This window comes from Hyperoodon ampullatus (genome assembly GCF_949752795.1).
Source record: "Hyperoodon ampullatus genome assembly, chromosome: 4".
Lineage (NCBI taxonomy): Eukaryota > Metazoa > Chordata > Mammalia > Artiodactyla > Ziphiidae > Hyperoodon > Hyperoodon ampullatus.
The window spans coordinates 3484969-3508875 of NC_136917.1; the positions used below are offsets into that span (position 1 = coordinate 3484969).

The 23907-nt window shown below is 58.3% G+C and overlaps 2 protein-coding genes across 2 annotated transcripts in view; both read left to right on the forward strand.

Annotated features, from left to right (window-relative positions):
- The window catches only part of OBSCN (obscurin, cytoskeletal calmodulin and titin-interacting RhoGEF), a gene marked incomplete at both ends in the record, with an annotated part of 135091 nt that extends 129906 nt beyond the window's left edge, over positions 1-5185 (forward strand). The window contains 2 exon segments of the mRNA XM_079703091.1: positions 858-900; positions 4060-5185. Of these exon segments, the coding sequence (XP_079559217.1) occupies positions 858-900; positions 4060-5185 (1169 nt within the window).
- Positions 5186-6852: 1667 nt separating this feature from the next.
- LOC307052227 (obscurin-like) lies at positions 6853-20247 on the forward strand (the record flags this gene model as incomplete). Its single annotated transcript, XM_079703062.1, has 28 exons — positions 6853-6936; positions 7036-7087; positions 7186-7383; positions 7537-7633; positions 7961-8082; positions 8589-8701; positions 8858-9026; positions 9198-9264; positions 9713-9913; positions 10647-10707; positions 11216-11293; positions 11656-11828; positions 11918-11944; positions 12674-12826; positions 12916-12961; positions 13096-13173; positions 13522-15532; positions 16137-16217; positions 16526-16636; positions 16812-16979; positions 17721-17843; positions 18019-18189; positions 18444-18528; positions 18763-19002; positions 19244-19467; positions 19608-19683; positions 19820-19969; positions 20070-20247. 28 exons carry the CDS (start codon positions 6853-6855, stop codon positions 20245-20247), a joined length of 5337 nt encoding a protein of 1778 aa, XP_079559188.1.
- Positions 20248-23907: the final 3660 nt, after the last annotated feature.

A 23907-nucleotide genomic window follows, 5' to 3' on the forward strand; every position in this document is an offset into this window, starting at 1 on the left:
CCTCACCCTGTCCGAAAGCTACAGAGGAAGAGGCTTCGAGATGGTGGGGAGTAGTTGCTGCCAGGTCCCCAATGGGTCCCCCCTGTCCCTGGGACGTGGGTCCCCTATCAGCAAAATGGGAACCACAGGCCGTATCCTGCTGGCTCCAGCGAGGAGGAAAGCTAGGAAAGTCAAGAGACAATTGAATTTGTGGGGTGCTCCTATGGGAATACCTAGGTTTCCCTGCTCACTCAGAGCTCAGGACCCTGCTCAGGCAGCCTCAGGTCACTCCCAAAGGGACTTCTGTGGTCTCATGCCACAGAACTCATGTGCTACCTCTAGGACTCTGGAGTCATTCTGCCCTGGAGAGACGCCCTTTGGTCTTTAGATTTTTTTGTGAAATAGGCACCAGCCATCCCAGTCCCAGTTTGGCTATCAGCCACAGGCCATTCCTTTTCCCACTCTAGGCCTCGGTGTCTATGAAAAGTGGAACTTTAGGCCTGACAAATTCACAGGGCTCCCTGGGCACACGGGCTGAAGGAAAAGCTTGGATTTCTGTGTGGGCAGCCTAGACAGAGCCCTTACTCTCCTTGAAGCTCCTGCAAGAACCCCTCAAGAGGGATTCTTCCCTCACGTGGGACACACTTATCACAGCTCCTCATTCCCTAGCCACTCAAGGCAGGCATTGTCACCTCCATTTCAAAGATGAGGGACCCGGAACTCTAAGCTGAGACATTCCTACCAGGGGCACACAGGCAGGGTTTGGATCCAGTGCCCTAAGCTGAGCAGGTTACTACACTGCCATGCCACTCAGATAGCTCAGCCCCCAAACACCGGCTGACCTGTAACCCTCGTTATTCCGACTGTTTTCTTTGTAGTCACTGAGCAGGAGACTAAAGTCCCCAAGAAAACCATCATCATGTAAGTGCAGGCGTGTTCCTAACCTTCCTTCTGACTGCAGTGCTCCCTGCATGCCCACTAACCTCCCTGGACCTTGCCTGTGTAGCTTGGCCCCTCGCTTGTCTGACTGCTTGCCCACATGGCCTTTGTTCACCACGCAGACTGCCAGCACCTTGCAGATACTCCTAGGGCATTCACCTTCCCCGGGCCCTTGGCTACCTTCACACTTCAAAGTTGTCTCTTCCAGGGTCTAAGTACCCTTTTCATGGCCCCGTTGCCTCAGCAGGGTAGACTTACTCTGTGTACGTCAGAGTGGCTCACCCAGGGCTTGGACCCAGAATCATGCCAGTTAGGGGGGAGCAGGGACTGAAAGCTGCTTCCCCCGGTGTACTAGACGCAGAATGCTACCCTAGGACACCCTAGGGCATTGTCCGATGGAACTTTCTGTGATGATGGAAATAATCTATATTTACACAGCCCACTACAGCAGCTACTAGCCGCATGTGGCTATTTGTCTAGTGTGACTGAAGAACTAGATTTTTAAATTTATTCGATTTTCAACAATTTGAATTTAATTAAAATAGCATAACCATAGTGAACAGCACAGCTCTAGGGCCCTTAGAGGTCTCCAAACTCAGCCCTCACACTAGGAAGATGGGGACACTGAGGCTCAGGGAAGAGAGGAGGCTTGCTGAGGGTGGCTCACAATTGGAAGCCAGCTGAGAACTTATTTCCCCAGTGCCACACCCACTGTCCCATTCTCCATCCTTCAGTGCCTTCAAGGCTGAGGAAAAGCCACGCATGTTGTTGATAATTAAATAATACAAGAGGTCCAGAGCTAGGTGAACCCACAGAAGGCAGGATTGGTTTTGACCTGGATAATCTGAAAGGACTTCCAGTAGGAGATGTGTGAAGTAGATGGATGGAAGAGCTTGTAAAATCCAGGAGGAAGAAAGACTATGACTTCCTAAAGCCAGGGCACTGGGAGGCTCCAGGATGGGGAACCTCTTAATTCCCCATCGGCATAAGACCTCCTGTAGGTGCCTGCAGGTGGTGATACTGCTGGAGAATCCCATCTTGATAAGCTCCTGGGTTAACCCTTCCGTGACTTTCTCCCTTCTCCCCCAAAGCAGATTGTCACCTCACAGTAGATGGGTCTGCCTGGAGCAGAAGTAAGTCCCATCCCTGGAGGTATGCAACCATGCCAGAGCTTTACACAGGTCACCTCTCCATTTCATCTATGAGGGGAGCATTGTTATTTACATGTTACGGAAGACAAAATGAAGGAGCAGAGATGGGGCCAGGCAGCCCCACTGAGGAGGCATTAGGGTGTCCTCGTGCTTATGGGAAGCTGGACTAGGTAACTCCCAAGGCATCCTGAAGTCCAGTCTATTCCAGTCTTAGGGAGGTAGCAACCCTCACCCTGCAAGGAAGAGTGTACCCCTTCGTCTTGAGGAATGGAGAGGGGCAACTCTCTGGTGCAGCATCCCAGCAAGGGCACTCCACACATTGCGCCTGCGGCCCAATGAAGGGCTCTAGGGAGCCAAGGGGCACCAGAAGGAAACGGGAGAGAGACCCCTGCCACCTGGCAGCCTCAGGTGCTGTGCCAGTAGCATCAGAGCAGGGTGCCTACATGCCCTCGTGGGGGCAGCAGTGAGCCGAGCATGGGGGTGCATTTAGGGGGAGTGATCCAGCTGTCCAGTTCCACTGTACTCACTGTCTTGGCTCACAAATCAGGCAGTGTGAGGCCAGCAGATGGGGCCTTGCCCAGGTCTGGGCAGTCTCTGACCCAGGGACAAGCCTAGTGCCACTGAGCCTTGCGTGAAGCAGGAAGGCAAGCCTGTGGCCCTGAGTAGGCCACGTCTCCACGCCTCAGCTTCCCCATCAGTTAAGGGGGCATGGCATTTCCCCTTTACCAGGTGAGGGCCGGAGGAGGCAGGATCTGTACTTGCTATGTACCCCAAGGTGTGGCCACACATCTCTGGGCCCATGCCTGGGAGTAACTGCTCCTGTATGGAGCTGTGAGTTAGCCAAAAGCAAAGCTGAACAAGAGACAGACAAAGTCCTAGTCATTGCAGGCAGCTGGTGACAGCACTGAGTTGTCACCATAAGCATGCCGGGTCCCTCTGCCTGAGCCCGAGAGGAGATGCAGGTCCTGGGGCCCAGGAGAGCTGTGTGTTACTAAGTGTGTTCCTGCTCCCTGCCTATTACTCCTTGCACCCTCAGTACCTGGCAAGGCCAGGCGTACTGGTTGGCATAGGAAGGCCTGGGCTGACCGGTGGGCTTCTGACTCTTGGCTCTGGGCAAGTTTCGAGCCCTTTTCAGCCTTGTCTGCACCTGTAAAAGGGGGTCAGACCCATCCCCCAGAATTGCTGCAAGGTCCCTGGCCAGCGCCCCATGCACACTCACATGCAAATGGACTTGAGTTCTATCTCCTCTTCCCCTGTCATCCCCCTCCTGTTTGGGGAAATGGAGCCCAGGAGGGAGGCGGACTTGTCTGAGGTCACACAGCCCATGAATGGCCAAGCCATGCCTAGAGCCAGGTGTCCTTGCCGGGCCTCACATCCCCAGACCTGGAGGCCATGAGCACAGGCCACAGGTCAAGACTCTGACATTCCTCCTGCGCCTGCAGCATCAGCTGCCCAGCCTGTCCCTAACCGAGGATCACTGAGGCACCTGCCGTCTGAGAGCCCCTCTAACCCCCACCACCCTCCTGCCATGTTACAAAGCACAAAGCACTGATGCGATCAACAAGGAGGGCTGTGTGGCTTGCACCCCTTCATTAGCTCTGTAAGGAGGGCTGGTGTCTCCAAAGTGAGACAGCCATAAACAAGGAGGGGAGATTGACACATGACGTTACAAACCGGTCCGGGGTTTGGAGGTACCTGCGTGATATAGCATGGGCCTCCCCTGATGCCTCCACCCTCATTTTGAGATCTGTACACTAGAGCCTGAGGTTGGCCAGATGAGACTCTGTGCTTTGTTTCTTTGGTTCTCTGGATGGGGATCTGGAGATCGGGCTCAAGCCCATGTGTAGGAGTTAGTTTATGCAATTTCACCACTTGCGTGCTTGTACATTAACCTGATCTCTCTCGCTGGCCCCCGAATGTGCTGATGGCAAGGGCGCTGGGTGAGGCTGTGGGTCTCTGTGCCTATCTCCTCTCGGCCCTCTCCCCACAGAGAGGAGACGATTACCACTGTGGTGAAGAGCCCCCGTGGCCGACGCCAGTCCCCCGGCAAGTCTCCCTCCTGCTCCTATCACCCTGCCAGCCTGCCCAAGCCAGGCCTGTTGGCCCCTGAGCTGCTGCACTCGCCAGGAGCCAGCCAGTCCTGCAGGCCCGAGGCAGAGCCAGGCTGGAGGCCCACTGTGCCCACCCTGTACGTGACGGAGCCCGAGGCCCACATGTCAGCCCTGCCTGGGGACACTGGGCCCCAGCCCAAATGGGTGGAGGTCGAGGAGACCATTGAAGTTCGGGTGAAGAAGACTGGCTCGACGGGCATGTCTCTGGCCAGAGAGATGCCTGGCAGCTCGGAGGGGTTTCTCTCCACACTGCCTGGCAGGATGCCTGGAGGAGACCCCAATACAAACAACTCCAACAACAAGCTCTTGACCCAGGAGCCCCCAGCCATGGTCAGTGCTGGCGAGCCCCTAGTCTTCCATGTGGAAACGGGGCCAGAGACCCCTGAGCTTTCCCCTCCCTGGGCTGCTGAAGAGGAGGCCCCCCTGGAGGAGACGGAGGAAGGAGGTACCTACCAGATAGAAGAGCCCCTGAGTGCCGATGGCCTTCAGGGCCGGGACCCCAAGATCCTCACACACAACGGCCGTGCACTCACACTGGCTGACCTGGAGGATTATGTGCCCCAGGAAGGGGAGACCTTTGGCTGCAGCGGCCCCATGCCCGGTGCTTCTGATGACCCGCCCTGTGAAATCTCAGTGCTTCAGAGAGAGATCAGCGAGCCCACCGTGGGGCAGCCCGTCCTGCTCAATGTGGGGCTCCCACCAGCTTCCCGAACCTCCCCTGGCTTCTTCACACGCATGCCCAGCTCCCGGGAGGCGTTTCCATCAGGGCCGCAGGACCTTGGCCCCAGGGGCATCTCCTTCTGCTTCCAGGAGGCCCGGGCTGGAGGTACCATGTCCCGGAAGCCGTCCTTCTGCACTCAGGTTCAGCACTCTGTGGACAGTGGCCAGAGCAGCTTCAAAACAGAGGTTTCCACCCAGACGGTCAGCTTTGGGACAGTGGGGGAGACTGTCACCCTGCACATTTGCCCGGATGGGGACGTGGACCCTAGCCCCTCCCAGGGCTGAGGCCAGGACCATCAGGAGCTGGGTGGCTAGGATCGAGACGAGAGACTCTTGGGGCTGGGACACCCCTGACTAAGCTGCCACGGTTGCATGGGGCAGCAGAAAGAGGCAAGTGGCTTTGGGGCCTAGGACCCTGCCTGGCACCAGCATCAACTCACCTCACAGCTGCCCTGGGTTTTCAGCTCAGGACAGAGTCCCAAAGCTGGCACCCCTCGGACACGTGTGCTCTGACCCCGCCCTGGCTCTCCAACAACTCAGGACACCTCCCTGCCCTTCCTCCCTGGGTGCTTCCTACCTCACAGGACTTGGTCTTCAGCTGAGGACATTGCACACATCTGTGATCTCAGAGTATACCGAAGGTGCTCTGAGAGCACTGGCCGGAGTGATTCGCAGACTGCAGCTCTGGGTTCGGGGGCTCCAGACACAGGGAAGGCCCTTGGGCATCTTTCCTGCTCCGTTCATGAGGCAGTGGCTGCCACATGGGCCCTGTCTGCCCCAGCTTAGGCCCCTGTCCCAGTGGCCAGGCCTGGCACAGCCCTGCCACTCACCCAGGCTGGGGGTTCCAGCCTCCCTCTCGATAGGGGGCTTCCCCCAAGCCACATCTTACCCGTGAACGTTTTTTCTTGGCCTCCAGGAGGCCTGTGTGGGGCCCAGCTCTACAGAGCCTCCTAGGCCTTTTCTACAGGGTGGACCAGGGTCTCTGTGTGGGAAGCAGCCCCTGTCAGTCGACCCTGATGATGCTAATAAACTGGTTCCTTACACTGTCCTTGCTCTGCCCTTTTTTGCTTATCCACCTGGTGACTCCGATGACTCGGGGGGGAGGGGCCCTCCTGGCCTGGCCCTGGAGACCAACCAGTGGACAGCCCAGGCCCTTTCCTTTGACAGCCCTGGGTGGACACTCAGCATCGACCTGTGGGTCCTGACTAGTCCTGGGGATCCTGGGTGGAGATGCGATAGTTCGCCTGTCCAGCTTGCTCACACGTGGGCTAAGGGGCTGGTGACAGGTGCACACAGTGTGGCTGGGGCAGCGCATAGTGGTTGTTCCTGCTGGGGGCCTCCTGTGCAGCTGGGTCCTTTGTCAGGACAGACATGGGGGTGTGATGTGTCAGGGGTCCTGATGACCTCCTTGGAGTGGGGAAGGACACGATGGTTGCCCCAACGCAATAGAGGACAAACAGATGGCAGCCTGCCCAGTTGCCTCTTCAGCCTGGTGGGCCCTAGGATACAGAAGATCAACAGGAGGGAGGCTCTGGGGCAGTGGAGAGCTCCATAAAGGGGGACCTTCTAGAAATGGAGTGGTGGGCATCTCTGAATGGCCACACAGGGGCTGGCAGCCAGGTGGAGGAGGGAGCTGCACTGAAGGCTGAGGGCAGGAAGCCAAGACACAGGAGGGTCTGAAGGTTCCCAGGGCAGGGACCAGGTGAGAGTGTAATGGTCTGGGTCAGGCCAGGCTGCAGGTGGAAGGGAGAAAGCTGCTGGGTGGAGGACAGGGGCTGCCCTGGGAGGGCAGGAATGAAGCCTACCGTCTGAGGAGTTCATGGCTCCTAATTTGGCATCTGGCTGTCCCTAGCTTCCCTAGACTGTGGGGCTGGGTCCACTTGAGCCTGGGTGACCCAGTACCCTAGGATCCAGAGTGGGCTACAGAGTAAGGCCAGCCCCAGGATGAAGGGATGAGACTAGCTGAGACTGAGGGGCCGCCCAGAGTGATGGGTGGGAGTCCAGGCCCAGCTGCCCCTATAGAAACTGACATTCTGGTGAGGGCCTGTGTGTAACACCCTGCGGGTGGACCAGTCCTGAGCTTGCCGCCTAGAGTGTCATCTCCCCTGGCACAGTCTCTGGATCCCTTCTCTCAGGGGCCTCCACCTTTGGCCCTTCCTGTACCCAATGTGTGGCTGGAGCAGGAAGGTGGGAGGGTGGCCTGGGGTGGGCTCATCTGGGCAGTATCCCACTCCCCGAGCTCAGGCCAACCCTTACTCCTCTGCGTGGACCTGCCTTTCCTACAGATGCTGCCATCCCACCCCCAGGTGCCCTGGGGCAAGTGGACCGGGAGAGCACATCCATCCAGAGGACACTGATGTGCCCTGAGGCTCCGGGACCCACCACAGGGGAGCATACCAGCCCCGGCCCCACACCTGGGGGGCCACCTGAACTCCAGGAGGCCGGCCAGAATCTCCCAGGAGTGGAGGCTGGGGATGCATCCGGTGAGGCCTGTCAGCAGGCTGAAGGCAAAGTACCACGGGCTTCCAGGACCACCCCCCACCCCTAACCTCCCCTCCGTTCTGACACCAACCTTGGTTAATTTGGGTGCCCAATATCCCAGGCTCCGTCTCACTGGGCCCCTTGCCTCCCAGCAGGCGAGCCCCGGAAGGTGCCGCAACCTCTCTCCCACGAGGGCCTGGAGCAGAACTCTCGGGCACACGCTGAGGTCCAGGAACGCGTGGTGCCCATCCGGTAACTTCCCCAGCTGGCTGGGGGATGAGGGGACATCCTGGGGGCAGGGTCGGGCACAGGGACAGGAGAGTAAGGGGTGGAATCACAGCACCCCTGCACTCTCCATACCAGCCCCACCCTAAGCCCAAGGGTGGGGCAGGGAGGAGAGGACAGCCCTGGAGCAAGGGAAGTTGGGGGAGCTCCCTTCTCACCCAGGACTGGGGCCCCTGTCCGTACCTCCCCTCCCAAAGAGTCTGCTGCACCCCCATCTTATCTGGAAGTTCTGCCTCCCGTACCCCAAAAGTGGAAGGGTGGGGGCAGACAGCTAACTCCACTCCACGGCCCCAGGATGGAGGGCGCTGCCTGCGCCAGGGCAGCTGCAACAGAGCTCTGGGACATCCACAGCCACGTGTTCACGGAGACCCAGCACAGGACATATGTGTACCAGGCCAGCGACATGTATGCCACAAGTAGGTGGGGGCCCGGCAGTTGACACGTGCACCCGCCATGCCCTGGGCACAGGGGGACATTTGCATGGAGGGGCTGCAAAGCCACCTGGCATGTCCCAGCCTCACTGTGGCCAGGGACCCTGTGTCCCCTCAGAAGGCATCACTGGGAGGGGAGATGCAGGCACTCAGAGTTAGCATGTTCTGTGCGGCCTGCCCTCAGAGAGCCGAGGCTGAAGCAGGAGAGACAGGGGTTAGACTGAAGGAAGCACTTCCGGACCATCAGGGGCCTGGGGGGAGTCAGTGTGGGGTCACCTTCGCTTGGGAGGCAGGTGGGCTCTTTCACCCTGGGGTATATCTCGGGGCCTCTCTGCCCACCTAGGGTACCAGGACACACCTGGGGTTACTGCCAGCCCACCTGGGTCTGGGTCTCTGTGAATGTAGGCTGGGGATCAAAGATTTCAACACAGGACAGGCTGTGGTGGGACAGCGCCAGGCTCCTTCCCAACGGCTCCCTCCCCTACCCGCAGGGCCCCCATCCATGCAGGTCACCATTGAGGATGTGCAGGCCCAGAGGGGCAGCGTGGCGCAATTCCAGGCTGTCATTGAGGGCAACCCGCAGCCCACGGTGACCTGGTATAAGGTAGGGACAGGCCAGGGTTGGGGGCCTGCCTGCGGGAGGGGGAGTGTGTGAAACCCCACTGGACTGGACACAGCACTCACTGAAGGTCATGCTGGGCCGTGGTGCTGGGGCCACCCATGGTGGGCTGATGGCCTCTCTGCCCTCCTGTGTCTCCAGGACGGTGTCCAGCTGGTGGATGGCCCCCGGCTCAGCCAGCAGCAGGAAGGGACCACATACTCCCTGGTACTAAGGGATGTGGCCCAGCATGACGCTGGTGTCTACACATGCCTGGCTCACAACGCTGGTGGCCAGGTGCTATGCAAGGCAGAGCTGCTGGTCCATGGGGGTGAGTGGGGGACCCCTGCCCAGGCCTGTCTTGGCTCCATGTAGGCGCGTGGGGCTGTGGGTATGAGGGTCCTGTGAGCTCCCACAGGCTCGGGCACTATAAAGTTGGGGGACAGAGAGACAGGGTGGTCATCTTTGCTCACACCTACAGCTTTCCCCTCCCTGGCTACAGGAGACAGTGAGCAAAGCTCTAGGAGGAAACTGCACTCCTTCTACGAGGTCAAGGAGGAAATTGGAAGGTATTGCCCGCCCCCCATCCCAGCCCCAGGAGCCTCACCTGCTGGACCCCCATCCCCTAAGACCCTCATCCTCAGCCTCCTGGGGTTCCTACCCCAGAGCTTCCATCCAGGAGCTCCCAGCCCTCCCCTCCCCTCCCCTGCACCCCTACAATCCCCACTTCAGCACTAGCAGAAGCCCACCCTGCCCCCCGGAACCCCACCTCCACTGAGTACCTGCCTCCTCCAGCCCTCACCTTCTGGAGCCCCTGCCTCCTGCGAACCCTACCTCTTTCCGGAGCCCCCGCCCGCAGAGTACCTGCTGCCCCACACCTGCCGGGAATTCCGCCCCCTCCGGTACCCTCTCCCCCAGCCCCTGCGCTCCTGGAGCCTCCCTTCTCAGGAGCTTTGCCCCCTTCCAAACCCCGTCCCCCAGGAACCCCACCCCCACCGCGCTGTCTCCTCTTCCCAGGGGTGTGTTTGGCTTCGTGAAGAGGGTGCAGCACAAGGGCAACCAGATGTCCTGCGCCGCCAAGTTCATTCCCCTGCGGAGCAGAACACGTTTCCAGGCTTATCGGGAGCGGGACATCGTAGCAGGGCTGAGCCACCCGCTGGTCACTGCACTGCTGGACCAGTTTGAGACCCGAAAGACCCTGATCCTCATCCTGGAGCTGTATCCTGTCTCACCCCAAGGGTGCAAGGTGGTGGGAGGAGGGGGATGTGCCCCAGACACACAGGGGTCCGGAGGGCTGCGTGGGGCCTGTGGTTTTGGTGATCCCAGCCCTGCCTGCCTCATGGGGGCAGCCGGTAACGCTGGCGTTTCGATGCTTTGTGACCAACCCCCTCCCCGCCCCCGAACACACTGCATAGACCTCATAGCTCCTAGGCCTCTGGGCCAGGAATTTGGGCAGGGCTGCGTCCAGAAGGTCCAAGACGTGCCCCTGTGGGCTCCTCCCGCTGTCCACGCTGCCTTTCCAGCAGGAAGTTCGGACTTCTTACCTGGCTTCTGCGGGCCCCAAGCACTGACGCTGCTTCGGATGCCTACGCGTGCTCCAAGGACGGGCACACACCCTACCGGATCCATCTGCCACGCGTGGCCCAGCTGAGGGTCTCTGAATGTCGTGTGTGCTCACCACACCCCCACCTCCCCAGTCAGCGTCCCCTGCCAGGGGAGGGGGGACACGTGGGCTCTGTGCAGAGGGGAGAGGATACCTCCACTCCCACTCTGCTGCTGCCCACTGGCCTCAGCCCCTCTACCTGGGGCATCTTGTCCCTCCCATCCTCCTCAACTGCAAGCACCAGCCTCCCTAGAATAGCTCCCGCCCTGCCCCGAGATAAGACTCTCCCCAGGTGGTGTGAGGCTATGAGGGTTCCAGACCCTAGAGCTTTCCTTGACAGAGTCCCAGGTGCTCGTCGGAGGAACTGCTGGACCGCCTGTTCAAGAAGAGTGTGGTGACAGAGGCCGAGGTGACTGTGCTGCCTGGGCTGCCCACCCAGCTTCAGGGCAGCCTGCATGCCTGGCCAGGCCTCCTGCTTCCCCTGCCCAGACCACCTGTCCCTCAGACTAGCCCCAGCATAGTACTCCCCACCTCAGGGACCTTCTAGGGTATGTCAGGGCCTCACAGGGTGTTGCAGCTCCCGTCGGGCTTTCAGAGCCCTCCCGTGCCCTGGGCTCGCTTCTTCCCCACCCCAGACTGCACTGAACTAGTTGGCCAGGCCTCGCCGGCTCTCCCAGTCGCCTCTTGCTTTGCACAGGCTGCTCCACACACCCAAACCTGCCCCGCCTTGGGGCTCAGAGGAATCCCCCAGCTACAGGGGTCCGTGAGGCTTTGCATGTAACCTGCCCTGCGGGACCACCGTCCCAGGCTCAGGTCTGGAGGGAATTGGAGGCAACGTAGGTGGGAGCAGGCAGGGAGGTAAGCAGAAGGGGTTCTCGAGGCTGGCTGTCTCACCTGAGCACCAGCCTTTGCTGCAGGTCAAGGTCTACATCCAGCAGCTGGTGGAGGGGCTGCACTACCTGCACGGCCAAGGGATCCTCCACCTGGACATAAAGGTATGCGGCTCCCTGGTGCCCCCAGAGCCCAGTGAGGGGCAGATGGGAACCTGGAGCCTATAGGCCGAGAGGGTGCAGGCCCAACACATCCAAATTCCCTGTCAGGATTTCCTCACCTCTGGGGACAGGGAGCTCACTACGTTATGACGGCCCCTTCAGGTGGGGTGCAGGTCTGATGGAACAGAAGCTGTCCCCAGATGGCACTGAAACCTGTCCCCGAGGCTGCCCACTACCCCATGCTGGCCTCACCATCATTGTGGGGCAGCCCCTCAAAAACCCTTGAGTGTCCTCCCCAGGCCCAGCAGCCCTGGGAGTCACTTCCTTAGGGTACGGCCTCACTCACTCCCGACTCTGTCTGACAGCCCCCCAACATCCTGATGGTGCATCCTGCTCGGGAAGACATTAAAATCTGCGATTTTGGCTTTGCCCAAAAAATCACCCCAGCAGAGCCACAGTACAGCAAGTACGGCTCCCCTGAGTTTGTGGCCCCTGAGATCATCGAGCAGACCCCTGTGAGCGAGGCCTCTGACATCTGGTGAGTGGGGGGCAGCCTCTCTCTGCCTCCTCCTCCTCCTCGCCAGGCCATGTCTGGGGTGACTCACGGCGGTGGTTTTTCTCCTGCAGGGCCATGGGTGTCATCTCCTACCTCAGGTGAGCAGACCCCTGCTCCTGTCAGCTGTCTCCTCCAAAGCCGGCCCAGACCCCTCCTCAGCAGGCTCACGGGAAGCTGTTGAACTGCTGGCTGCTCCTTAGATCAGAGACCCGAGACCTAAGGGGCAACTATCTTGGGAACATGCAGTCAGCCAACTCCGATAAGGGGTTTCTGCCAAGTGCTTTTCACACACACCCTGTCACAGAGGAGCTCTGCTGGGTCACGGGGCAGGGCACTGAGCTGTTTCCCTAAAGGGTATAGGTAATTTGTCCAGAGCCCCCTTATAACAGTTATTGCTGCCCTGAGGACGCTGGTGGTGTAGACTGAGCCTGGATTTCCTCTACAGGTGGAGCCCTGATCCCTCCACCCCCGGCTAAGGCCAGGTGCCCCCTCCAGACTGACCCTTGATCTCTGCCCCAGGCTGAGCCTGGATCCCTACCCCAGACCAAGCCTGCATTCTCACCCCAGCCTGGGACCAGATACCCACTCCAGGCTTAGCCTGGATCCCAGCTCCAAGCTGAGCCTGGATCTCTGGGCAAATCTGAGACATATGCTGGGATTCTCAGGGCTGGATGACAGTGGTGTTAAGAGGCATCTCCAGTCAGGGCTGGGAGCCCCCAGCCACCACCATCCCCATGAGACCCAGCACTCCCTGTCCCGGCAACCCGCCTCCCATGGACCCAGAAATTCAGGTCACACCTGAAGGCTAGTCATGTCTCTGCTTTCAGCCTGACCTGCTCGTCCCCATTTGCTGGTGAGAGTGACCGAGCAACCCTTCTGAATGTCCTGGAAGGGCGGGTGTCCTGGAGTAGCCCCATGGCCACCCACCTCAGTGAGGAGGCCCAGGACTTTATCAAGGCTGCTCTGCAGAAGGCCGTGGAGTGAGTACACGCGCCCTTCCCTCTGCCTGAGGGCCTCACGCTTGCCCCAGGGACCACTTGGACTGATCCCGGCCTTCCTCTCCCCACAGGGCCCGGCCCAGTGCCGCCAAGTGCCTTGCCCACCCTTGGTTCCTGGTGAGTAGGCTGAACGCGGGCTGGCCTGGCTCAGGGGGAGGGAAACTGAGGCCAAGAGGAATGGGGGCCTGCCTGGGCCACAGGGTGCACCAGGGTCTCCCCGCAACGTGCCTCTCTCGCCTGGGCTCCCCCAGAAGTCTGTGCCTGCGGAGGAGGCCCACTTCATCAACACCAAGCAGCTGAAGTTCCTCCTGGCCCGCAGCCGCTGGCAGGTGAGCTGTGCTGCCCTGTGGAGGGGGTGTGGGGGTGGGGCGCGGAGGGAGTGGGAGGCCAGAGAGGGGATGAGGCCCAGAGGGCCGGCTGGGTGTGTGGGCCCCTTCTGGGCCTGGGAGAGCAGGGAAGTGGGGCTGGGCATCCTTCATTTCAGGTCTTTGCTACCTGAGACACCGGGGTGAGGTAGGGCACCGTGCAACATCCCTGCCAAGACGGGGACACACTGGCAGAGCCCTGGGCCCTCGTCTTTTAATGCCCACCATTTCCTGAGCACCCCTCTGGGCCCACCGAGTGCTGGGAAGGCAGCGGGCAGCCAGCTGACGACCCCCTGTCCTCCAAAACCCCAGCGCTCCCTGATGAGCTACAAGTCCATCCTGGTGATGCGTTCCATCCCGGAGCTGCTCCAGGGCCCGCCCAACAGCCCATCCCTCGGGGTGGCCCGGCACCTGCGTGGTGATGCCAGCGCCTCCTCCAGCAGCTCTTCCTCCTCCGACAACGAGCTGGCACCGTTCGCCCGGGCTAAGTCGCTGCCCCCCTCCCCGGTGACCCACTCCCCGCTGCTGCACCCCCGGGGCTTCCTGCGGCCTTCTGCCAGCCTGCCTGAGGAGGCCGAGGCCTGCCCACCCGCCGCAGCCTCGCCTCTGCCTGCATCGCCCCAGGGTGCACAGCCACCAGCTGCCCTGGGCCGTGTGCCCCGGCAGCGTGTCATCCGAAGCCTGTTCCACCAGCAGGTAGGTGAGGGCCCAGAGCTAGGGGGCCCGTCCGCGGGCAGCAGACGGCACCCCGCCCAGCGGCGGCACCTTCTCAAGGGTGGCTACTTCTCGGGCATCCTGCCCGGCCTTCGAGAGCCACTGTTGGAGCACCGTGCGCTGCAGGAGGAGGCCGCCAGGGAGGAGCGGACCACCCTGATGGCCGAAGCACCCTCCTTTGAGACCGCCCTGCGGATGCCCAGTGCAAGCACCCAGGAGGCCTCTGGCTTCAGCCGCTCCCTGGACCTTGACTGGCTGAACACAGCCAGCCCCTCCGCCAAGGCCTGCAGCAAGGGGCAGCGTTCCGCTCTGGGCCCCTCGAGCCTTCAGGGGGCCCACGGAGAGAGCATGCCTGGAGGGGATGCACGTGCCAGGGAGAAGGAGCATCCAGAGGGGCCCCTGCAGGGGCTGAGGCTACCTCCGTCCACCGGTGGTGATGCGTGCTCCGCCCAGCAAGAGGGATCATTCCAGAACAGCTGTGGAGGGCAGGCTGCCCCTGCCTTTCAACCCCAGAGGAGTCCTGCCCCCCAGGACTGTGGCACCCCTGCTGCTTTGGCACCACAACCTCCTGGCTCCTTCCCTCTAGGGCACTGCACAGAGCCGCTCTTGACATCCCCGAGCCCTTTCTTCTCAGGAAAGCCACAGGCCTCCCTTTCCCCAGCCCAAGCAAGCCCCCAGTCAGACTCTCAGAGAGGACTGAAGGACATCCCTCTTGCCAGGAGGCCTGATCCACCCAAACCCCCAGAGCCAGCCTCCCATATAGGCATGGAGCCCGGCCCCTCCCTGGACACTGAAGGCCTGTCCCAGTCTTCGCCCAGCCCACAGCAGCCTCAGGAGCTGGCGACCACACGGAAGTTCTCCCTGGGAGGCCATGGGGGCTACGCGGGGGTGGTGGGCTACGGCACCTTTGCCTTTGGTGGGGATGCCGATGGCATGCTGGGTCAGGGGCCCCTGTGGGCCAGAATGTCCTGGGCCGCCTCTCAGTCCTCGGAAGAGGAGGAGGAGGCAGGGGCCGAGAGCCCACCACCCCAGGCCAGCACAGTGCCTCTACCTGAGGGTGGCAGGGCCCTCCCGAGGGCCTCCCAGGAGGTGAGCTCACGGGAAGACTTAAGTGGGGGCTCTCAGGTGTCACTCGTACAGATCCGGGACCTGTCCAGGGACCTGGAAGCGGCTGACACTGTGTCTCTGGACATCTCGGAAGTGGATCCTGCCTACCTCAATTTGTCCGACCTGTACGACATCAAATACCTCCCATTTGAGTTCATGATCTTCAAGAAGGTCCCCAAGCCTGTGGAGCCAGAGCTGCCACCCTCCCCTGAGTCTGAGGCTGGGGAAGAGCTGGCTGAGCTCCCAGAGGCCACGTGGCCCTGGCCGGGCATTCCGGGCCCGCCAGCAAGCCTGGAGATCACAGAGGAGCCAGAGGACATGGAGGCCCTGCTCGGGAAGGCTGCTGATGGCAGGAAGCGCAAGTTTTCACCCCCTTCCAGCAGTCTCTTCCACTTCCCCGGGAGGCAACCACTGCTGGAGGAGCCCACAGAGCTGGGGCTACGCCAGAGAGTGAGGGCCTCGGTGGCCCACATCTCCCGCCTCCTGAGGGGCAGGCCTGAAGGTTACTGCCCCCACCCTGCCCCAGGACTGGGCACATCCATGTTCCCCACTCTGCACCTTGGGGCTCCTTGTCCAAAAGGACAGCTCAGGAGCTCACCTGAGTGACGCAGGAAGCCCTCCATCTTATGCTCCCCTCCCCTGTCCCGGTGCTGCCCACACCTCCCGGGACACAGTGACTTGTTTTCAAGGTCACCTTTGCAGCTTCCCTCCCCATGTGCATGTGAGGCCCAGTTGTAATTCAACTGCAGTTACACCCCTGCGGAAGTAGGAACCAGACCAGGCCTCCCTGATCCCTGACCTCTGGGCCCTCCCTGACCCCAGAGCCCTCAGCCACGCCTCCCCAGGCCCCTGTGGCCCCTTGAGCTGCTGCCCTTACTTGCCCGTGGTGGCCCTGCCTAGGATGGGCTGATGCTGATGGGGTAGGGAAGGTGGTGCCCTCTGCATCAGATGTAGCTCCTTTTCAATAAGACTCCCTGGGATCTGGGCTTTTCTGCCACATGGGAATCCCACAGTTGGCCACAAGGGTCCCCAGAGCCTTCCTCCCATGCTCCCAGAGGAGCCAGGCCCCTAACGTGTGACCTCTCATGGCCACTTCCTTACTGCAGGTCTGGAGAAGGAGGGCCCCCCCAGGAAGAAGGCAGGCCTAGCTTCCTTCCGCCTATCAGGCCTGAAGAGCAGGGACCGAGGTGGGTACACTGCCCAGGGGCTGGGCCCCCACTGCAGCCCAAGGGACCTTACTGTGGGGAAAGGGAACCCTGCCAAGACAGTGCAGGGCGGGGGAAAGCTCACACCCATGGGGGCTTGAGTACACAGGGGGACTCTGGCGCCCCAGCAGTCCCGGCCCTGCAGTCCTGGAAGCCTTCCTGGAGTAGGCGCTGGTGTTGGAGATGAGCCGGTTGGGGGTGGGGCTCATCTGTATCCCCACGGCGGGGTCCAGGCCTTCCTCTCAGGCTTAGGGTCACCTCTGAAAGCTCACCTCACCTCCCTTCCCCAGCACCATCGTTCCTAAGGGAGCTCTCGGATGAGATGGTGGTCCTGGGCCAATCTGTGACTCTGGCCTGCCAGGTGTCGGCCCAGCCAGTTGCACAGGCCACCTGGAGTAAAGGTAAAGAGCTCTCCTGAGGCTGAGGGGCAGGGAGGCAGGGGGGTGCTCCTTTAGGGCATTACTCTCATTGTACAGAGGGAAACTGAGGCTCAGAGAGGGTGTGGGCCCTGGGTGTGACCATGAGGCAGGGCGCCTGTTGGAAGCTTCTCTCGAGGTCCACTCTATCCTGCTGCAGATGGGGCTCTTCTTGAGAGCAGCAGCCGCCTCCTCATCTCCTCCACGCTCAAGAACTTCCAGCTTCTGACCATCCTGGTGGTGACTGCCGAGGACCTGGGCGTGTACACGTGCAGTGTGCGCAATGCGCTGGGGACGGCGGCCACCACAGCCATTCTCCGGAAGGCAGGTGCGTAGGCCGAGCAGGGCCCAAGGAATGTGATGCTCACCACCCAGGCATCCACATCCTGGCACTACCAGGACCTGGAGGGGTCACAGAAGGCAGTAGCCGGCTCGGCAGACCAGGACTCCCGGGAGGGGATGCAGGAGGCAGGGTGGCACAGCTGGCCAGGCCCTCTCCCTGACACCTCTTTGGGTTTGCATTTCCCATGGTACCTCCCTCCCTGTCTCTCCAGCAAATGCAGGAAGATGCGGCCTCCCATTTTGTATCTCTATTATGGTCAAACCATGCTCTCAAAACAGAGCGCTGGGGTGTGTTTCTGGGGGAGCCTAGACAGAGGCTGCAGGCCTAGCTCTCAGACCTCTGACCTGGTCCCCAGAGGGGGCAAACCCCCACATGCCCTGCACCACAGCCCAGCAAAGTAGAGGCCCCTCTGACTAGAGGCTGGGATTGGTGGTGGGCTGTGAGCAAGGGCCATTCCATGGCGCTCCTGGGCGGGCACCTGTGGGAGGGGAGCCTGGCGGGGTTGGGTAGGGCAGACACCTCCTGAGGCCCCTCGGAGGAGAGGCGCTGAGCCCCTCCTACTACGCAGCATTGGAAGGGACCTCTGAATGAACTGGACCAAGTGAGGGTGGGCTCAGGGGCCTGGCAGCAGGGTGCAGGCGGATGAGGCAGGGCTGGCTGGGGCTCAGAGCTTCCTTAGAGAGCCCCTGGGAACCTGCCTCAGATTGCTGTCCGTGGGCCCTGCAGAGCGCCCCTCTTCCTCCCCACGCCCGGACATCGGGGAGGTGTATGCGGATGGGGTGCTGCTGGTCTGGAAGCCTGTGGAGTCATATGGCCCTGTGACCTATATCGTGCAGTGCAGCTTGGAAGGTATGGGGCCACTCCTGAATCCTCACATCCTGGGGGGCCCCAGGGTCGCTGTGGGGGGACTGTGGGGAAGCGCCTGGCTGCTCTGTGCCCCTGGGTGGCCTGCGCGGGCCTCTCCACCCTGACATGGAGTGGGAAGGCCTTCGGGCTGCCTCTCACCCGCTCCTGTGTGGCCCAGGTGGGAGCTGGAGCACACTGGCCTCGGACATCTTTGACTGCTGCTACCTCACTGGCAAGCTTTCTCGGGGCGGGATGTACGCCTTCCGGACGGCCTGTGTCAGCAAGGCGGGCATGGGCCCCTACAGCAGCCCCTCGGAGCAGGTCCTCCTGGGAGGGCCCAGCCACCTGGGTGAGCCACTCTGCAGGGCTCTACGGAATGCACCCTGCCACTTCAGTGAGTCACACGCTCACTTGGGATGGTTGGTTCTGCCTGCTAGGCCCCCCACCCACAAATGGCCTGAGGAATGAGAGGTCGGAGTGCTCGGGGGTTCAAAGAGGGTCCCCCCTGTCAGGTTGCCTTGGAAGGGGTGATGGGAGAAAAGGCTGGGGGAGATGGGGCTGCAGGGGTGCCCTCCGCCAGTAATCGGCTTCCCCCTCCCACAGCCTCTGAAGAGGAGAGCGGTGCCTCAGGGCCAGCCCAGCCGCTCCCCAGCATGCAGACCTTCGCCTTCCAGACACAGATCCAAAGGTGCGGGCCCTCCGGGGAGGGCGCGTGGCAGCGTCATGGCCCCACTAGCTCTTCGTGCTCCCACCCCAGCCCCATCCTCTCTCCCCTCTGATCACTTCCACCTACATTTGCCTCAGCGCATCTGCCACCCCCTCCTGGACCTCCCCCCTGGGCTTGCTTCTCTGAGATTGGGGTCCGGCCTGGGCCACCGGGCGGGCTGGCTCCTCACCAGCCTGGCCCATGCTTCCTCCCTAGGGGCCGCTTCAGCGTGGTGCGGCAGTGCCGGGAGAAGGCCAGTGGACGTGTGCTGGCTGCCAAGATCGTGCCCTGCCACCCTGAGGACAGGACTGCCGTGCTGCGGGAATACGAGACCCTCAAGGGCTTGCGCCACCCCCACCTGGCACAGCTGCAGGCTGCCTACCTCAGCCCCCGACACCTCGTCCTCATCTTGGAGCTGTGCTCTGGGCCTGAGCTGCTCCCTTGTCTGGCCCAGAGGTGAGAGGGCGGGGCCTGGCCTGGATTCAGGGCTCAGGACCTGGCCGCCAGCACTGTGGTCCACCTCCGGCCCACCTCCTGGCCCCGCCTGCACCGGCCAGCCAACCAGGGTGGCTCAGCAGAGCTGGGCTTTCCTTCCTAAGCCCAGCAGGGAAGTCTGGTGCTTCCCTGTGGCCCCTCGGCTGTGGACAAAGCCTGGGTGCCCCTCCCACAGGCCCCCTAACTGGCTCTCTGCCCCCAGGTCCTCCTACTCGGAATCAGAGGTGAAGGATTATCTGTGGCAGATGCTAAGTGCTGCCCAGTACCTGCACGCCCAGGGTATCCTGCATCTAGACCTCAGGTCCGAGAACATGATTGTCACAGAGTACAACCTGCTCAAGGTCATCGACTTTGGAAACGCCCAGAGCTCCGCCCAGGAGAGGGTCCTGCCCTCGGAGAGGTTCAAGGACTACATGGAGACCATGGGTGCGCAGGGTGCAGACACCAAGCCTGATCTGGGGGAGGGGTGTGCCGGGAGCAAGCCCTTCCCCCAGCCCTGTCTCCCTGCCTGCTCCGCTGCAAACACCCAGCCCCTCACCTGTGACCCCCACCCGTGCCGTCCCCAGCTCCGGAGCTCCTAGAGGGCCAGGGTGCCCTCGCGCAGACAGACATCTGGGCCATAGGTGTCACGGCCTTCATTATGTAAGTCTCCACGTGCCCTGTGGACTGGGAGGGCTGGCTGGAAGGGCAGGCCTGGGGTACACTGAGGGTGACCCCAGGTCCCTGTGACTCCCATCCATTGAGGGTGACCTCAGTCACTTGACCCCCACCCACTCAGGTTGAGCGCTGAGTACCCAGTGAGCAGCGAGGGAATGCGAGACCTGCAGAAAGGCCTGCGCAAGGGTCTCATCCAGCTGAGCCGCTGCTACGCGGGGCTGTCCGGGGGCGCTGTGGCCTTCCTCCGAAGCACGCTGTGCGCGCACCCCTGGTAGGCACCCCCACCTACCCTGCCTGGCCCATCCCCCTATGACCTGCCCTGCCCGTCGTGGGCGGGAGCACAGCTAACACCACCCTCCCACACGCTCCAGGGGCCGCCCATGCGCGTCCAGCTGCCTGCAGTGCCCGTGGCTGACCGAGGAGGGCCCCGCCAGCTGCCAGCCTGCGGCCGTGACCTTCCCCACCGCAAGTCTGCGCGCCTTCGTGAAAGAGCGCGAGAAGAGGCGGGCGCTGCTGTACAAAAAACACAACCTGGCCCAGGTGCGCTGAACGCCTGACCCTGCGGGACCGCACCTCTCAGTCTTTCAGGACTCCCTTCATATGCATACACACATCAATAAAAAGCAGAACTGGATGAGGCGCTCTCTGTTTCATTATTTTGTTTGGGGGAGGGGATGAGGGCCCTGCCACCTTCCTGGTGTTTGGGGGAGGGTCCCGGCTGTGTGCCCGCAAAGACTTCATTAGCACTAGAGCCCTCTGAACCAGTTCAATGTGGAGGCAGCTCCATACTCTTGCGGGTGTGTGCGTTTCTACTAACCGTGTCAGTGCTGCATCAGACATGGACACAAGCCCAAGTAGTTTGCCGGGCAAACCTGATTGTGGGCACGTATCAAGGATTCCGACTTGTTCCACCACAGCACCATTCCTGGGGTGGGGGAGGAGCTCAAGCTGGAGCGTGTGGACAGCAGACACTACCCTCTTAGTTCTCAGCGAGTCTCATGGACGTGGTGACGGAGACATGCTGGTGAATCCAGCCCTCCTTGCTTTCCCCATCTCCAGACAACGGTGTCCGCACACTGGACATCCACCCCTTAGATCTTACTTGAACACAAAACACTTCATCTAAAAACCGAACATCTCCAAAAGTGAACTGCCTCCCCACCCAGCTCCCACACACACACACTGACCTTCTGCAGACTCAGTAAACATGGCCACTCAACCAATCCTTAAGCCCAACCGCCTGGGTCCTGGGCACTGTGACCTTACACTGCCACGTCAGCAGCTGACCCCACTCCATCCCCTCACTGGTTCACCTGGCAAGGCAGGAATGGAGGTGGGAAGGGAGCCAAGGTGGGCGCAGGCTCTGTGCTCTCTTGGGCTGGTAGGGTTCTGCTGTTAGCAGAGAGGCTTCTCCCTTAGCTCTTGCCATCCGCATTCCTCCCACCCCCCACGCCCACCACGTGGCTCCACCGCTGGCCCATCAACAGCCCCACACCACTCTCCTATCCTCTGTGCTCCACCTATTCCTCCCTCCCTCTCTCTTAACCCCTGGCAACCACTGAAAGGATTCTTGTTTTTCTTTTTAACTATCTCCATAGTTTTGCCTGTTCCAGAATGTCATATGGTCGGAATCATACGGTATATAGACTTTTCAGATTGGCTTCATTCACTTAGTAATAATTTAAGGCTCCTCCAGTTGTTTCATGGCTTGATAGATTATTTTTTTCTTCAATTTTATTTTTGTAGTAATATATTTATCACCTTAAGTGTTTTAAGAGTACAGTTCAGTAGTTATATATTCATAATGATTGCAACCATCACCACCATTCATCCCCAGAACTCTTTTCATCTCATAAAACCGAAATTTTATATCCATTAAACACTAACTCGCCATTCACCCCTCTCCTCAGCCCCCGGCACCCACCATTCTACTTTCTGTCTCTATGAATTTGACTACTCTAGGTATCTCATATAAGTGGAATCATACAGTATTTGTCCTTTGGTGACTGGCTTATTCACTTAGATAATGTCCTCAAGATCCATCTATGTCATAGCATATGGCAGAATTTCCTTCCTTTTGAAGGCTGAATAATACTCCATTGTATGTATAGACCACATTTCACTTATCCATTGATGTACACTTGGGTTGCTTCCATGTTTTAGCTAGTGTGAATGCTGCTGCTATGAACATGGTGTACATTTATCTCTTCTAGACCCTGCTTTCAATCCTTTTGATTATATACCCAGAAGTGGAATTCCTGAGTCATATGGTAATTACATTTTTAATTTTTTGAGGGAACTCCCTAGGGTTTTCCACATTGGTTGTATCACTTTACTTTCCCTCCAACAGCACAGAAGCTTTTCAGCTTCTCTACATCCTCATCAACATCTGCTGTTTTCTGGGTTTTTTTGTTTTTTTTTTTGATAGTAGGCCATTCTAATAGGTGTGAGGTAGTATCTCATCATAGTTTTGATTTGCATTTCCCTAGTGATCAGTGATACTGAGCACCTTTTCATGAATTTATTGGCCATTGGTATATCTTCTTTGGAGAAATAATCTATTCAACTCCTTTGCCCATATTTGAATCACGTGGTTTGTGTTGTTGTTGAGTTTTAGGAATTTTTTTTATATTTTGGATATTAATTCTTTAGATGTATGATTTGCAAATATTCTCTTCCATTCTGTGGATTGCCAATTTACTTTGTTGATATTATCATTTGATACACAAATTTTTAAAGATTTACCTAAAGTCCAGTTTGTCTATATTGTTTTTTGTTGCTTACAACTTTTGTACCATAGTGAATAAATAATTACCAAGTTCAATGACAAGAAGATTTCACCCTAACTGTTTTCTCCTAAGAGTTTTATAGTTTTAGGTCTTAGACTTAGGTCTTAGGTCCATTTTGAGTTAACTTTTGTATATGGTGTTCAGTAAGGGTCCAACTTCATTCTTTTGCATGAGGACATCCAGTTTTCCCAGAATCATTTGTTGGAAAGACTGTCCTTTCCCCATTGAATGGTCTTGGCACCCTTGTCAAAAATCATTTGACTATATATGCAAGAGTCTATTTCTGGGCTCTCTATTTTAATCCATTGGTGTATGTGTCTGTCTTTATGCTAGTACTACACTGTTCTGCTTACTGTAGATTTTCAGTAAGTGTTGAAACCAGGAAGTGTGAATCCTCTAGCTTTGTTCTTTTTCAAGATTGCTTTACCTATTGGGGTCCTTTAACTGCCATTGGATTTTAGGATAGGTTTTCTTATTTTCTGCCAAAAAAAAATGTCATTGGGATACTGATAGAGATTTGATTGAATCAAATCTGTCGATTGCTTTGGGCATTATTGACATTTTAAAAATATTAGATCTTTCAATCAATGAACATCGGATATGTTTCCAGTTATTTATGTCTTCTTTATTTCAACAAGGTTTTTTTAGTTTTCATTGTACAGTCTTTCACCTGCTTGATAAAGTTTATTCCTAATTATTTTATTCTTTTTGATGCCACTGTAAACTGAATGTTTCCATAATTTTCTTTTCAGATTGTTCATTGTTACTCTATAGAAATGCAACAGATTGTTGTGTGTTGATTTTGTATCCTGCTACTTTGCTGAATTCATGTATTAGCTCTAACAGATCTTTTTGTGGAATCTTTAGGGTTCCTTACATATAAGATCTTATCATTTGCAAACAGAGATAATTTTATTTCTTTCTTTCCAATTTGGATTAATTTTATTTATTTTGCTTACCTAATTGCTCTGGCTAGAGCTTCTAGTACCATGTTGAATAGAAGTGGTGAAAGTGGGAATCCTTGTCTTGTTCCTGATCTTAGAGGGAAAAACTTGCAGTCTTTTATCATTGAGTATGATGTTCACTGTGGGTTTTTCATATATCACTGTTACTATGTTGAGGTAGTTTCCTTCTATTCCTACTTTGTTGTTGGAATTTTTTTTCTTATCATGAAAAGGTGTTGAATTTTGTCAAATGGTTTTTCTGCATTAAGATGATCACATGTTTTTCCTCCCTACATTATTTTAATTTAGAGATGGATCAATTTGTGAATGTTAAACCATCCTTTCATTCCAGGAATGAGTCCCACTTGGTCTAGTGTATAATCCTTTTAATGTACTGTTGAATTCAGTTTGCTAGTATCTTGCTGTGGATTATTGCATCAGTATTCATCAGGGATATTGGTCTGTAGCTCTCTTGT